General features: G+C 45.5%; 1 protein-coding gene across 1 annotated transcript in view; it reads left to right on the forward strand.

Annotated features, from left to right (window-relative positions):
• Window positions 1-640: 640 nt before the first annotated feature.
• Window positions 641-16,686, forward strand: part of LOC127221139 (chondroitin sulfate proteoglycan 4-like) — a 56,548-nt gene continuing 40,502 nt past the window's right edge. The window contains 5 exon segments of the mRNA XM_051183057.1: window positions 641-750; window positions 9,759-9,850; window positions 11,059-11,222; window positions 11,692-12,474; window positions 12,476-15,250. Coding sequence (XP_051039014.1) covers window positions 641-750; window positions 9,759-9,850; window positions 11,059-11,222; window positions 11,692-12,474; window positions 12,476-15,250 — 3,924 coding nt within the window.

The raw sequence follows: 16,686 nt of genomic DNA on the forward strand, positions 1-16,686 counted from the left end.
TTTTCAGTGATGGCAAATAGACCTAAAGTATTCTTCTGAATACTTCTTTAATTTATATTCTCATCCACAGAGACACCAGACCCTTTTCTGTAAAATGCAGGCATCTGTCTCTGTAACCGAAGACTTTAATGCTTCCCATTGTTCACAGTTCCTTCTTAACAGGCCCACCAGCAAGGGACCTTCTGCTTGCCTAGCTGGTAAGCCATTCATTTGCTCCCCAAACTTGTATGTGCATCTACACAACTCAGAGCACAGCATCTTCTCATTCCAGATTCCACCCCAGGAAGTTGCAACCAAACCCCAAATCTGGAAGTTGGTCAGGACTGCCTTCTAGCATCCCCCCCCCCCCCCCAATCTCAGGAGCTCACTCACTTCTCTTCTCTTTCTGAGCCCGTGTCTCAGAGCTGTCATCTCCTGAGTTACGGTCTGATTGTGTTGTTTCCCTAACTGATTCCTTTCTGACCCACTCTTGACAGAGGCCTGATTTCCAAGGCAGGTATTTATTAAGTAGTCTAGCGTGTGCGGGGCATCGTTCTGTGCATTGAGAATTAGGTGGCGGTTTGACTAACAAGGTTTTGATCTCCAAATCTTAACCTTCTACTTGGGGTGGCATGTTACTGGGGCCGGATAACAATCAGCGATGCTTCATAAAGGCCATGGAAGGAGCAGCCAGTCGCAAAGGCACTTTCTATGCTGGGAGAAGGCCCTCCGCGTGGAGAAGGCCGCCCTCTCCTCTTTGTTCAAGTTGCGGTGCGGCCTCGGCTGTACCCATCCCCTTCTTCATGCTGCACTTAGCCACACAGGACCCTCAGTTCCTTGTGCCATCAATTCTCCCCGTTTTCTCCCACCATTCCTCCTGCTGCACCCCCCCCCAAGCCTTGCCGGGAAACCCCTGCATGCCCGTAACTGAGTGAGAAACCCCTGCATGCCCCTTAGTGACTGAGTGAGAAACCCCTGCACGCCCCTTAGTGACTGAGTGAGAAACCCCTGCATGCCCCTTAGTGTCTGAGTGAGAAACCCCTGCATGCCCCTTAGCGGCTGAGTGAGAAACCCCTGCACGCCCCTTAGTGCCTGAGTGAGAAACCCCTGCACGCCCCTTAGCGGCTGAGTGAGAAACCCCTGCATGCCCCTTAGTGACTGAGTGAGAAACCCCTGCATGCCCCTTAGTGACTGAGTGAAAAACCCCTGCATGCCCCTTAGTGACTGAGTGAGAAACCCCTGCATGCCCGTAACTGAGTGAGAAACCCCTGCATGCCCGTAACTGAGTGAGAAACCCCTGCACTCCCCTTAGTGACTGAGTGAGAAACCCCTGCACGCCCCTTAGCGGCTGAGTGAGAAACCCCTGCACGCCCCTTAGCGGCTGAGTGAGAAACCCCTGCATGCTCCTTAGCGGCTGAGCGATCCTGGTCTGATGATTAGACACGGGCACTGTTTCTGTGTTCAGACTCTTGGTCCCCAGCTGGCGGTGCAGTTGGGAAAGCGGGGAAGCTTTGGCCGGAGCCTCCCCCCCCCTGGAGCAAGTGTCACTTGGGGCAGGCCTGGCGTGCTGGCCTGGCCTCACTTTCACTCTGCATTCTGAGTGTAGATGGCCAGCTAGCTTCCCCTTCGTTCCTGCCACCACACTGTCCCGGCCTGCTGCCCCGAGTCCCGCCAGGATGGAATGTGTCTACACATTGCTTTCCTCCGGGTATTTTAATCACAGCAACCGACAGGGAAACAGCACCGGCCTCTTGTGCTTACCTTTGGATCTTCAGTACCAAAGAACATCCCTGGGCTCCTTGGTGGACCTGGGAGAAAGGGTTGGTCTGCTTCCTCCTCCCCTTGCCTCCAGCTCACCCAGACCAGCTCCCATCTCGTGCTAAACACTCAGCAAAGAGTAGGTCAAACTCGAGTCCAAACCAGAACAAACACAAAAACCGAAATTTAATAAAAATATTAGGAAGAGTTTGGGAGAACGAGTTAGAGCCAAGTAAGGCAAATGCGATACTGAAAATCGTCTCATGGGAGAAATTGCTGGCCATTATAAATATTACAAATATGTGCCAGAGAGGTGAAATGTGGGAAAATGTAAGGATATTGTTTATGAATGTTATTTAGTCATCTCAGCGGTAGATCTTATGATTTAGAAGACATTTCCTGGCTTTGAACACTTAACAATGCAGCCTGTCAGAAACTGGGATGTGGGGGGCATTCAGGAGAATAAACTCAGCTGGCTGGGAGTTTGTGACTGCTTGCTTCATCTTAATGACTTTAGCGCTGTATCCTGGCGCTGAGTTTACTTATTACTATATTTATTGACATTGACTGACTTTTTGAATATTTTTTTTAATCAGTACACACACAAACAGTGTGTACTGATCAATTACAGCCTCGATTTACCCTCCTTCCTCGCAGCTCCTAGTTAACACCTTCCTACATTAAGGAATGGAAAAAAAAGAAAAGAAAAGAAAAAAGAAAAGGAAAAAGACAAGATTTCCACAGGCAAGACGAACATATTTCACTCACCTAATGTTCCCTGGTTCCACCCATCTTGCTGTAATTAATTTTATGGCCCAATAATAATGCATTATATATGTAGACATTATCTGTCTAACATCTATGTAGCATTATCGTTATCCACAATTTATCTAATGTCATTTATGCATTTGTCTGCTGCTGATTTTTCTTAGCTGCTGTGAATAGTTCTGTAGCAAACATGGACATGTTTCTGTAGCAAACATGGACATGGACATGTGCATGACTCATCCCTTGGTTTCCTTCCATCCCTTGGATATTTCGTCGAATGGGAAGGCTGCTCCTATGGTAGATCTAGTAACTGTTTTTAGGAATCTCCATATTGATTGTCCTAATTTACATTTCTTAACAGTGTACAAATGTCTCTTTCCTTCTGCATATACTTAACAGCATTTGTTCCTGTTCTGATAATATTCTAATAAGTCGAGTCATAGTTTTGAATTGAATTTTCACTAGTCACTAGTGAGTTTCGCTAGTCAAACATTTCTCATACATCTATTGGCCATTTGTATTTCTCCTTTTGAGAAGTGTCTGCTCCGATCACCTATGGGCTGAAGATGGAAGATTACAAAAGAACTTTGGGTGACCAGGCAGTGAGTTGTCTCTGTCATTTCTAGAGTTTATATACTATCCTTCTGTGGTCTTTGATGGAGTTGAAGACAGATAGTTATGGTTATAGTTCATTAGTTAGGATTAAAGATAAGTTACTTAGACTTTAGACACACAAAGATAAAATAGATTATGGAATATTTTCTTCAAATCTTGCTAAATGTTAATGGACTAAATATTGTTAACTGTGATTCTTACTTGATAACTGTTGTGTGATATATTTTGCTATGATAAGGTTAAAACCCTTTTTATTTAGACAGAAAAGAGGAGATGATGGGAGATGTCATTCTGTATATGTTTCTCATACTGGTTAATAATAAAGCACTGTTGGCCAATAGGAAAGGAAGATAGGAGGGACTAGGAGACAAGGAGGAAATAGGAAGTAGGAAGGAGGAGTCAAGATGGAGAGTATGGAGAAAGCAGTATGCCGCCGGCTCCCGGTAAGAGAAATACATAGATCAGCAGAAATGGGTTAATAATTAAGACAGAGCTAGCCGATAAGAAACTAGTAACCGGGCCAACAGCATTGTATCAAATACAGAGTCTCTGTGTGTTATTTGGGGCTGGCGCGGCAGCGGGACAAGACTGGGCTGCGGGTGGAAAAACTATACACGTTACATTTTCTAGCTCTGTGAGGAGTATCACTGGTATGTTGATAGAAACTAAATTGAATTTGCAAATCACTTAAGATAGTATATGAACATTTTAATAATATGAATTATTCCAGTTCATGAACATGAAATGTCTTTCTCTTTTGTGTGTGTCTTTGATATCTTCTTAATTTTCCTTTCACTTCCGTGGCTAAATTTATTTCTAGGTGTTTTATTTTATTCCTTTTGTTTATCTTTAAAAAAAAAAACTTTGCCTCACTGATCTTGTATCTTTTTTAGGCTCTATCTTGTTTAATTTCCCCTGATCTTTGTTATTTCTCTCCTTTGACTAACTTGGGGTTTGATTTGCTTCTAGGTCCTTGAGATTTATTATCAGGCTGCATGTTGAAAATCCTTCATTTGTTGTGAAACACACTTTCTCTGCTTTTGCTGTGTTCCACAAGTTTCTACTTACACCTTTTTGAATTTCTCTTTGATTTCTTCAATGACCCATGGTATGTTAAGCCTCAATGAATTTGCACAGCTTCTGCAGTTGGTTGTTGTTAATTTATGGTTGTATTTCCCTTTCTGTCTGAAAAGATACTGGTATGATTTTGACTTGGGTTTGTTGAGATCTAGGTTGAATCTAATATATGCTATATTTAAGGGAGTTCTATGTACTTAAGGATGGCAGGTATGTATTATTGGTGTTGGTGAAATGTTCTGAAAGTGCCTGCTTGTGCTTGGTTTGAACACATTAATTAGTAAGCTCAAACTCTCCGGTAATGCATCAGTGTCACGTTTAGGAAAAAAATCAGAACATTTTCCTTTGGTGTCATTTAACCAAGAGTGAGCCCAGATTTGAATTCTCTGCTTATCTCTCCCAATGTCTTCCATTCTGACTGTCTGCTGCCTGAGTCTGAAACCATGCATCCCCGAATGGTCCCTGCACCGTCCTCCCCCTGTGGATGTCTGTCGGTCCCTATGTGTCTGTGTGCATATGCATGCACACCTGTGTGTGTGTGCCCAAATGTGTCCTTGCCTAACTGTGTGCCCTAGTGCCCCAAAAAAGGGCTTTACTCTGTGTTTATTGAGTAGTACAAAAAAACATCACATAGGGAAGGACTAAGGAATAATTCATAGAAATCTTTAACAGAGTTCTACAAGGGATTAGGTCATTGATACCAATTGACCCTACCTGACCAATAACAAACATTACTATTCCTCATATAATGTCCAAACGTTGCATTTAACATTTATGGTGGATGCCCATTTTATAAGCCTATATCTGCTATTTCCAGCAAAGGATTATCATAACACACTTGCATTACTCTGGGTCAGGGGTATTGCAGAGTACATAATTTAAAATTACAGTTGTACTTTAGCTTTGGTTTTAAAAGCTGGTTACATGGGCATACAAGGCAAGGAAGGTTGGTTATTTCATTGTTCTCTTGGAGGCGTTTTAAACAAACAGGCTTGTTACAGTCTTGAGTCTTAAGTGACCTCAAGGTGTGTTAGTAACTCTGGCTGTGAGGTCCAACAAAACTTCCAGTCTTTTAGAATGTAAGAAATATTTTATCATATCTCATGGCATGCCTACTAATGCCATTTGATCTAGAGTATAATGCAATTATGTTTGTTGATTTTCTATTTGGATGATCTATCCGTTGATGGGAGTGCATTATTCTCTTTTTTATTTTGTATTAGATCCTGTCTTTTCCTTTAGCTCTGTTAATAATTGTTTTATGGAATTTTGTGTATCTACACTGGTGTATATATATTTACAACTGTTTGTGGTCTTTAAATTTTAAAAAATTGTTGTATTTCTCTCTCTGTGTGTGTGCATGTGTGTGCATGTGTGTGTGTGTGCATGCGTGCATGTGTGTGGTGTAAACTGCCATGGTGTATGTGTGCATGTGTGTGTGGTGAGATCTGCCATGGTGTGCATGTGCATGCGTGTGTGTGTGTGTGTGTGTGTGTGCGCGTGCATGCGTGTGTGTGTGTGTATGTGTGCATGTGTATGTGTGCATGTGTGTGGTGTAAGCTGCCATGGTGTGTGTGTGTGTGCAGGTGTAGGACAGCACTTGAAGTTGATTCTCTTCTTCCTCTGTTTGGTCATCTTAGAAGTCTGCTTTTTGGCAGCTAGACATGGTGGTACATGCCTGTAATCTGAGCCCTTAGGAGATTGAGGCAGGGATTTGAACTCAAGGCTTGCCTAGGAGACATAGTGAGACTCCAGTAAAAATAAATGTCCTGTCAGTCTAATGAACATTCCCTTAAATATGACTCAGAGCTTCTTTCTTATTTCAGGGTTTATCATTCTTTGTTTTATGACATTGGCAGTTTGACTATAACGTGTTGGTGTGAGCGTCTTTTCTGGACACATCTATTTGGGTCATTTGACTCCTTTGTTTGGACATCCAGGCCTTCCCTGAGACGAGGCAGGTTTTCCTCTAGGTACTCCTGAGATGCAATATTTGTGCATTTAATGATGCCCCAAAGTTCTTGAAGACACTCTTTAACATCCCTCTTTCTCCTTCTCCCTTTCCTCCTACTTAGTCTCCTTCCTTATCGGATAGAGATTTGGGAAGACTTGTCTTCAAGTTCTGATTCTATTTGATCTAGTTGTTGTTGAGGCTTTTGACTGTAGTTCTTAAATGACTTGTTGAGCTTTTCGTTTCCAAAATTCCTGTTTGATTCCTTTTCAAGATTTCCATTTCATTGCTGATTTTTTTTATATTTTATATTTTCTAATGTTTTTGTCTCTTTCTAATATATATTCATTTTACAAAAGGTTAGGCTTTACTTGAAATTTTCATACATGTGTATTGTGTATTTTTCTCATATTCTTTCTTCCCCAGTTATCCATCCCCTCCAGCCCATGGTGCCCTCCTCCTCTCAAACAATTTTGTATCCACTTTCATGTCATGTAATCTATGTAATCTATGTAATCATGTCATGTAATCATGTAACATATGTTTTATTCTGAGTCTGGCTCATTTTGCCTAACATGGGGACCTCCATTCCATCCATTCCCCTAAAAACAGCACAGTTTTGTTCTTTAGCACTGAATAAAACTGTCCTGTGTGAACATATAACATTCTTTTTTTGCTGAATTTCTCACTCATGTGATCTATTGTTTTTCTGGTCTTCTTTACTTATCATCTGTATTTTCTTGATTTTTATTCGGCTTCCTTTATCATCATTTTAAATGAATTCTTTATCAGGTATTTCATTAATGTTATTTCCTTTAGAATCCAGTGCTAGAGAATTATGTATTTTTTTGGATACATCATATTGCCATATTCTTTTTCTATCTAGATTGTTCCTACACTGGTATGTGGTATTGACTTTAGTTCTAGGGCATAGCAGTGTAGTGTTCGTTGCTTATCTGACTTTAATAAATGTTACATGTACAACTCATAGTATGGCAGAATTAAAGAGACCCACTGTTGAGCTAGGCATTCATACAGGAGGCAGAGGCAGGTGGATCTCTGAATTTGAGGCCAGCCCCATGTATAGAACTAATTCCAGGACAGCCGGGGTTATACAGGAGAGCTTGTGTTGAGAAATCAGGAGAGAGAGAGAAGTTTGGGAGACAGACAGAGAGAGAGAGAGAGAGAGAGAGAGAGAGAGAGAGAGAGAGAGAGAGAGAAACACAGACACAGACAGACTGGTGGTCATGTGCATGTGGGAACGTTTTTGTGGCTCCAGCAGGTGTGTTGTACACGGAGCGCGTGTGGGCGTCCACTGTTAACCACTCCAACACCTGTGGGTGAGAGGGCGGGAAGGGGCGGGTGATGTTAGTAGACCAGTGGTTCTCAACCTCACTGATGTGTGACTGGCCTGTTAGTACAGTCCCTCAGGTTGTGCTGACCCCAACCATAAAACTACTTTGTTGTCACTTCATAACTGTGATTTTGCTACTGTTATGAATTGTAATGTGAATATTTTTGGAGATAGAGTTTCTTTTCAAAGGCTTCACTTGCAACCCACTGTAGTAGCGGGAACTACAATGCTTGTGGACTATGGGGGGGGGGGTGCGGGTTGCAGAAGTGCTTTGGACACTGTCTTCAGGCCGCAAAGGGAGAGTAGAAAACATCAAACTCAGCACAGGGTTGATCTACTGGTTGAGACGATTTGGGTGGTTAAGCACCGTCAGGCCTGGTATTGGCCGGAGTCCACATATGCATATGGTTTCACACTGCTTGTTTCTAGTGGACTGTGCCCCGTCAGTTCTGGAAGGCGAACTCCCCATGATTCTATCACCTGTGAGATGTCTGACCCTGTAATGCTGGGCTGGAGAAGTCTTAGATGCTAGGGTTACAGCTGCTCTGCTGGGTCTAGTTGGGTCTGTGAGTGTGCAGTCCTTGCCTCCAGTTTGGTGGAACTGTGGTGTCTGGTGATGGCGGTGAAAAGGGCTTACACTCCTCCAGCACTATTAGACAGCAGCTCCCTCTTAAGTTGGGACCAAGCCACGAGAGCCTACATCATGGAAGTTCGGGAGGAGAAGATGAGAATTCCCTTTTAAAAGCAAAGCTGCTGTGTAGGCTCTAGTTTGCTGCCCTAACCAGTTTGCAAACCCGTGATGGCTAGAAAATGTGCCAGGAGCTAAGACTGCCAGCAGTGGCCATCATGGAGTTTTCCATTTTCCCCACCAAGCAGAATCTCCCTCCCCTGGCTGGAAAGCCTAGTGGCACAAGCTGGGATGCTTCTATTTCTTTCTATACTGTCGTCCCAGGTCTTACAGTCTTTTAAGGGTTGACTGTCAGGGAGAGACCTTGCAGAGGTTCCCTTGCTTTTGAGGCTACTCAGCTCTCGATTTGGCTCCTCCTTGTGGAAGAGATGAGTACTGGGCACATCTGTGTGGCCATCTTGCGCACTCGAAGTGGGTCAGCTCTTCTCTGGAAGAGGTGATAGTAAACTCCAGGTGATAGAGTCCCTGGAGACATACGGAGGGACCCCCCACCCTCCGAGGGTGAGGGACTTTGAGTTTCCAGAAAGCTGTCCTCTCCCTCCCTTTGTGACCATTCTAACAGATATAATGCTTATGGTATCTGGAGAACTCTGCAGAGGCCATATTCATCTCTGTGTAAACTTAAAGTTTTGGTAATAAAAAAACACACAAATAAAATCAGAAAAACACCTGAACTGTTGCCTTTCGCCCTGGCTCTAACCAACCATGGCCTTTTCCTAAATTCCTAAGCGGGATCCAATTTTACTCAACTATAAAACGAAGGGTCTATTAACCCAGTGTGGTTCAGTTAAATAAATACATGCATTTCAAGTCAGATTCCGTAGCCAGGAAGCTGCGATGTGAGGAATCTGAGTGGTTTCTCCCATGGGGGTTTAAACAAGTGAGAGAAGCAACAGAGGGTGTGGTGTCAGCCGGCACATTTGTAGCTTGACCTGGCAGCCGCTCCAGATCATGAATGTTCACGGCGACCTCTGTCTTAATCAGTCATTGGCTCGTCTTCTGGGCTAGCTGGTGTGGTTTCCTACAGCAATTCCTAGGCAATTCAATGGAAGGATGGGTCTGTGTAGCCCATCAAAAAGGTAACAACAGAATTTATCCTATTCCCTGTGTGCTAGGGACTGTGCCAGGTACCAGAGAGAAAGATACAAAAGATACGGTCTTCGCCTTAGGAAACTGATTGTCATTTCAGTGGGTCCCAGTTAAAGATAGGGCAGAGAAGCTGAGAGAGCATGTGTTTTTGGATTGACTTCTGGGTAAGGGAAGGGGAAGGAGAAGGGGAAGGGGAAGGGGAAGGGGAAGGGGAAGGGGAAGGGGAAGGGAGGCTACGGGACAGTCTCAACTAGGCCCGAGGGTTCTGAAGATGCTGGGGACTGTTTTCCAGTAGCATCCATACCAACCGGAGTCCTCCATCAAAGTGCCTGCCGCAGAGTCTGCCATGGGCTGCGCTCACATCGCATGGGTTAACTCTGTCATGTGAAGCCAGGGAGCCATAGCTGAGTGGTGATTTTCCTTTACCCACTGAGTCACTGTAGATTCGTACTCCAACTGACAGACACTTCTTGCTTCAGTGTCCACCTGATGCCACAACTTACTCCTCTGAGCCTTTGCCGGCATGCCTTGGTGACCACCGTCATCCATGCATTGCCAGGAGGCATCCAAGGTAACCAAATGGACACCCCCTCTGAGTCTGCATTAACTATTCCCAGCCCACCCCACCCCCACCCCTCAGTAGATGGGCTGTGACTTGCCCTTTGCTTTTGGGTCTCGCTGCTGGCAGGAGCAATGGGTTCTGTCTTCAAAGTCCCTGGTATCTTGTGGAGAGAGGGTTCTGCAAACCCCGAGCTGCTGGCCTTGATACGAGAATAACCCACGTCTGCGACTCAGAGGGCTCAAGGCCATCTAAGACTCAGGCTGCCTGATGGCATCAGAGCGCATTTCCAGAGCCTTTGCCTTGTTGGAGCAAGGCTGTTTACTTGAGGCCTTTTGAGCTTTGGCTACTCTGATGATTGGTCCCTTGGTGTGAATCTTAACTCCCCCTGTGAGACATGAGGACAAAGGTCATGATTGACACTTAACCTCGATCAGCTTGCCTGTCTGTAAAGCCTCAGGCTTGTCAATCGGTGCCCAGTTTCATCGTCCTCATAGTTATATTTACCCTTTGCTTTCTATTGCTTACGTTTCACAGCTGGACCAGTATGCACTGCTGTGCCATCCCAGCCCATAACCAATGAAACTTTTTGAGTTTTTGAGACAGGGCTTCTCTGTAGCTTTGGAGGCTGTCCTGGAACTCACTCTGTAGACCAGGCTGGACACGAACTCACAGAGATCTGCCTGCCTCTGTCTCCTGAGTGCTGGGATTAAAGGCGTGCGCCACTAACAGCCGGCGCCAATAAACTTTCACATCACTGCCAGGGTTCCCTGGGTCCTATCAAGCGATGGCGACACTCATCCTAGTTTTCATTTCAGCTGAGGGAGGTTCAGCATCGAGTCCCTTCCAGAGTCCACTTTTTAAGGCTACTTCCAGTGCCAGTTAGGTTCCCTGGGAAGCTAAATCTGAGATGGAACTTAACGTGCAAGAGTTGTATGAGGGGGAGCTTGGAATCGAACCCTGCACAAGGCAAGAGAGCAGACTTGAGTAGGTAAAGAATCAAGTTGCTCTTTAGGGTTGGTGAAAGCCAAGGCTGCTCCTTTGGAGGGTTCTAGCGAAGGGGACCCCTCCTCCGAGCTGTCCCGAGTTAGGGAAGACAATGCTGTGTCTCAGTATATTCATGCTGGGTTGGTGGGCCTCCGAGACAATGGGACTGGTCTTTGGCAAGCGGCTTTCTTCAGCAGGGTCAGTTTACTGACCTGTATTTCTCTTTCCCAAAGCATCCTTTTATGGAGAGAGCTACGTGGGGCTCAGCATCACAGAAGTTTCCTCTGGACTGTCGCTTCAGTTGAGATTTCAAACAAGCAAGTCACAAGGCTTACTGTTTCTTGCAGCTGGAAAAATTGACTATTGCCTAATAGAACTCCTGTCAGGGATGATACAGGTATTATTATTTTTAAAATATATAAGCATTCAGTTACTAGCAACAGAAAAAGGGAACAAACCTCCCTCCCTTTCCTTCACAATAATAGCATACCAGAAGCTGGGTAATTTAGGTTACTTTATAAAGGAGATACACAGTAGATTCGTTTCTGGGTGTGTAAGAGGATGATGGTAGCGTCTACTTGGCTTCCGGTGAAGGCATCAAGGTGGATGGGAAGAAGCAAGGGGCAAACCTGCTTTTTAGCACCCCATGTCACCAATCCATCTCCTTACTTAGGCAAGCTCACTCTCCTGAAGAGCATTGCATTAACTTCCCAATCAGTTCTTTGAGGCCTCGGCACCTCTCAGCCCTGCTGGGTTCAGGATTTATTTAGGCTGCACCATGAGTTTTAGTAGGGTCAAACCATAGCACCTCTATCCCCCAATAACACACTATGAGGTTCATTAATTATGGCTCTTGTCTCTCCTAGGTGAAATTAAATGTGGGTACGGGTGAGCAGCTCCTCCTTTCTGAGCAAAGACTTCGTGTGGACAATTTGCTTTGGCACTCTGTGGAACTGAACTATGGCAAGGATAAGGTTTTCTTGGTTGTTGACAAGCATTATGGGACAGCTAGCCAACTGGATGGGGGTATTCGTAACTTCACTTTTCACCATGGGATCTATGTGGGAGGTCGTGGGGAACTCAGTGTCCCTTACCTGGACGGAAAGACCCCCAACTTCCGAGGATGCATAGAGGGTGTGCTGTTTAACCAGAGGGAGGTCCTGACATCCCTCAGGTCTTACCCCGGTTTCAAGAAGGTTTATGAGGTGTCACTGGGATGTAACGATGAGTTTTTTGCTGGGAAGAATGAAGCTATTAGCTTTTTCAGCTCTAGATCCTATGTTGCCTTTCCAGAATGGAGAGTTCAGGGTGAAGGGACACTGAGGTTTGCTGTGCAGACTGGAACCCAACAAGCCTTGCTTTCATTTCAGTCAGGTAGAGGAAGAGATTTTGTTGCCTTGGAAATACATGAGGGTCTACTGAAGGCTCATGTAGGAAGGGGAGAAACGAAAACTCAGCTTTCATCGTTCCGCTTGGTTAGCGACAACAAATGGCACGTTGTTCAACTCAGAGTCACGAGGAGGCATCTGGACCTCGTGGTGGATGAGCAAGGGGTGAGAGCCACGCTGCCTCTGCAAAGCCACGTGTTTGTATCCGAAGGCCCCCTGTTCGTGGGAGGCCTGAACCGCCGGATGTGGGGAACAGTGCGGGGGGTTAGAGCTTGTGTCTGTGCCTGGGAAATCTGTTCGGGGCATGTCTCTGAAAGGGTGCCTGAGAGCCTTGGAAGCAAACGTGGAAAAGAGAGCGTTAAGGGACGCACTTGTCTCCAAAGACATAGCTGCTGGGTGCACAACTGAGAGCCACCACGCAGGTCCTTCTGCGGCGGTGGGAGACCTGCCCCAGCCAGAGCCGTCCCTTCCCGCCGCAGTCCCCAGTGCCAGTTCCCTTCTGCAAAATCAAAGCGGCAGGGTTTTGGTTCTGAATAAGCTGCAAGTCCAAGAAGGTGGACGGGCCTCCCTGGGACAAAGGCACTTAAGAGTGCTTGTGGACTCCACGGGACTGGGTACTGACTACTCCCAGATACTGTTTAAAATACAGCAAATGCCTACTCATGGTTCCCTTCAAATAGAAGTTCAGCCTGCACAAGAAATGGAGAGCACCTTTACTGTGTTAGATCTGAGGCTTGGGAAAGTGTGGTATATCCACGATGGCTCGGAAGAGCCTACGGATTCTTTCACATTTGCGGTTTTTTCTAGCAGCAGGAGGGCAATACCACCCCAGTTGCAGGATCCCACTCTGCATGTTTTTAACATTATTGTCATTCCAGTGAATGACCCCCCATACCTGAAGCTCCCAGAAGGACACTTGCTTCTCTTCGAGAACTGTAAGAAACAGCTGACCCCCAGTGTGGTACAGGTGTCAGACCCCGACACCGATTCTCAGCATCTCGGACTTTTGGTTCTTAGCAATTTCAACGCAGACGCTGGGTTTTTAGAGAATGCCAGAGACCCTGGGCAAGCCATCAATGCTTTTACACAGGTGGATTTACAGCATGGCAACATTTTCTATGTGCACAGGGGTAATCGAAACGCTCGGATTGTTCTGAGAGCAACTGACGGTGAGCTGGTTAGCAACCCTGTGGTGTTACGGGTCATGGCTGTTCCTTGGGACTTTGAGGTGGCAGGTAGCACTGGCGTGGCGGTACAACAGGGTGGTACAGTTCTGATCACGCGGACTGACTTGTCAGTGAAGGTGAACGGTGAACAACATGAGATGGACACTCGCTATGACATCACTCGGCCACCTCAGCTTGGCCAAATCCAGCATCGGGCATCCACTGGGGAGTGGAAACAAGCTAGTACCTTTTCTCAACGTTCCATCGACCGGGGCCGGATCCGATACTATAGTTCCTTCAAAGAACCACAGCAAGAAAATGTTACGGATCACTTTAAATTTAAAGTTATGGTAGAAGGAAGAGAAAGCAAAGAGCTCCTGTTCCCTGTCACCATTCGGCCGCTGAAATTGACACTTCTGAAAAATATCCCTATAGAGATCAGCAATGTGAACAAGAAAGTGCTGGATTCTGGCCATCTGCAGGCTGCAACAGAGAATGTGGAAGTAGCCGAGTGGGAACTGTGTTTCAAGTTACTGAGCCCACCTAAGAAAGGAAACTTGGTGCTCGGCAATGAAGTTCTCCAAACAAGTTCAATTTTCAGTCAAAAAAACATTACAGACTCTATGGTAAGCTATGAGCCTCGGGGGGCACCCCGGGAAGACTCGCAGGATACTTTTAGTTTTTCAATTATTGTAAAACACATAGAATCAAAAGATTACACTTTCAGGGTAATCCTTAAAGCAGATAAGACACATATTATTTTAACCAACACTGGGTTGTTTGTAAAAGAAGGAGGGTGGACGTTAATTACGAAATCAGAATTATTTGTTCAAACATTGGACAATCATGTCTTCCAATATGAAGTCACCAAGAGTCCTCAGCACGGGGAACTGAAGTTAGTCAGCTCTTCTGCCTCTCTGGGAGGCGACGGTAGCATCAGTGCATTCACAGATGAAGACATAGTGAGTGGAAGGCTGATGTATGCCCACGATGACTCCGAGACCCAGTGTGACGAATTCGTTGTTTTGGCCTCTGCCACAGATCAGGGTCAACAAGGAGGGGCCAGAAGTCTTGACTCTGGGCACATGTCTACAGAAATCAAGGTCAGCATCTCTGTCGAGTTGAAGAATGATGAGAAGCCCGTGCAAGTGGTAGATAGGGTCTTTCATGTTGTGCGGGGCAGCCAGCGCTTGCTGACTCTCACAGACCTCTGTTACCACGACCCCGACTTAGATTTTGACGATGGGCAGTTGCTCTACACTCGGCGTGGCATACCAAACGGAGATTTGGTGAAAGCCGGTGACCCGTCTCAGAAGCTCTACCAGTTCAGGCAAGAGGACTTACAGGAAGGGCATGTGCTCTTCAGACATCATGGTCCAGACTCTGCCCGATTCCTGCTGTTTGTGACAGATGGTGTGCATCACACATCATCCCTTTTCGAGGTCAGTGTGTCAGAGGCCTATGTCCACATAGTCAACAACACAGGGCTGCTTGTGCCCAGAGGGAGGGACAGCTGCTTCACAACAGCCAACCTGAGCGTCACCACAAACCAAGATGTCAGAACAGACCATGAGTTTGAATTCCACATCTTGCAACCCCCCACACATGGCAGAATCCTGGTCAACAATTCTGCGTTTCACTCATTTTCCCAGCATGACCTGAAGCGGGGATTTGTGGTTTATAGGCACAATGGCGATGGGAACTTTGATATGTTTAACCTGACAGTGAAAGTTAAAGATACCTACTTAGATGTGAGCGTTTGTGTCCAAGTGTCCTTGGAGAGTCATCAACAGCGCACTCCGATTCTGCAGAGCAGGAGCATTGCAGTTGAAGAAGGGAAACCAGTAAAACTGAGAAGTGGAAACCTCCAGGTAGGCATCCAAAGCACTGGGCATTCTAATTGGCTTAGACTAGTAAAGGGGTAACCATTTGTTTGCGTTGAGAATGCCCTCTCTGTCTCTGTCTCTGTGTGTGGGGGGGGGCGGGTACTGGGAGTGGCTCTAAAGTATGTGTGTGCACACATTTTTATACGTATTTGTGTGCCACTGAGATGAAAAGTTAGAATGTTTGCAGTTTGATTCTGCCGGTCTTTCCACACTTGGAAATAAAATCTGCACAATGTTTAGCCTTACATTAAGGCTGTATTTACATACACAGTCATGTGTGTGCCCATGCTTAGTGTAGTATGAAGTAGGACTAAGGGAGGGACATATCTATTGTGATAAATTCAGAGCCTTGTGTTTTTATTTGTTGCTAACAGCAGCACTAGTAACATCTCCTTTGATAGGGGTTAATCTGTGATGAAGGGAAGTTGTAGTTTAACAGACAGAAAGGATTTCCCAAACAGCTTAGGACACCATTGCACAGTCTCTTTCTTTATTTCTGGATGTGGCCGCCTTGTTTAGTTTCCTGAAATTGAGGAATAAAACTGGTCTAGGCCAGTGGAGCGGTACCCGGATGAGAGCAGAAGCTCAGACTTCCCTCAGACGCCTACCTTGAAACTTTTAGCAAGCACAGACAGTCCTATGGACTCTCCCATAGGTTGTAGGAAGGGCAAACTGTACTTTTTAACAGTTTGCCAGACACACACGCTGTTGGGACTCTGCCGTTAGGACTGCAGGCAAGCTGCCCAAGAGTAACCAGCAATATCAGAGATGCCTGTGACATAGAATCAGCTTGGCAAACGCTTGTTTTCAAGCTTGGAGAGTCAATTAACATGTTTCACCACAAGGGGGCATGTTCCGTCTTGTGACTATAATCAGTTGCAAATACTGTTTCTAAATAGACTTTGCTGAATCGATAAAATGAAAATGCATAGGAAATGCTGAGCTTGTGACAGTAGAGCTAAATGGGAAAATTGCTTTCCTCTACAGTTGTGCAGTTTAGTGACCAGCTACTCTTCCTTAACCCGCCTTTGATTCGTTCCCTCTATAATCCTCCACCATAGTGCCGGGGATCAAATCCATGGCCTTGCACATGCTAGATGCTAGGCACGCCTCCAAGCCTCTCCTTATGACATTTGATTCTTTTACCTTCATTTTTAGAATATTCGTGGATCTTACTGCTCTGTGCAAATACTTCATAGCTACCCAAGTGCTGTTGACCATTTATTTATTCATTTACTGTGATCAGGACTGATATTCCAGATGTTGGCATGGGCCCCAGGTCAGACCCAGCCTTAAGCTGTGTAACCACCCTAATGACAACTTAGGCCACTTGTCCAATTAAGAGGAATCATGTGGTTCATCAGTGACTTTGACTCTTACGGCCATGTGCTTCTCTTCTTGTGTTGTGCTTGTGGACACAA

This window comes from Phodopus roborovskii, unplaced genomic scaffold (assembly GCF_943737965.1).
Source record: "Phodopus roborovskii unplaced genomic scaffold, PHOROB, whole genome shotgun sequence".
NCBI lineage: Eukaryota > Metazoa > Chordata > Mammalia > Rodentia > Cricetidae > Phodopus > Phodopus roborovskii.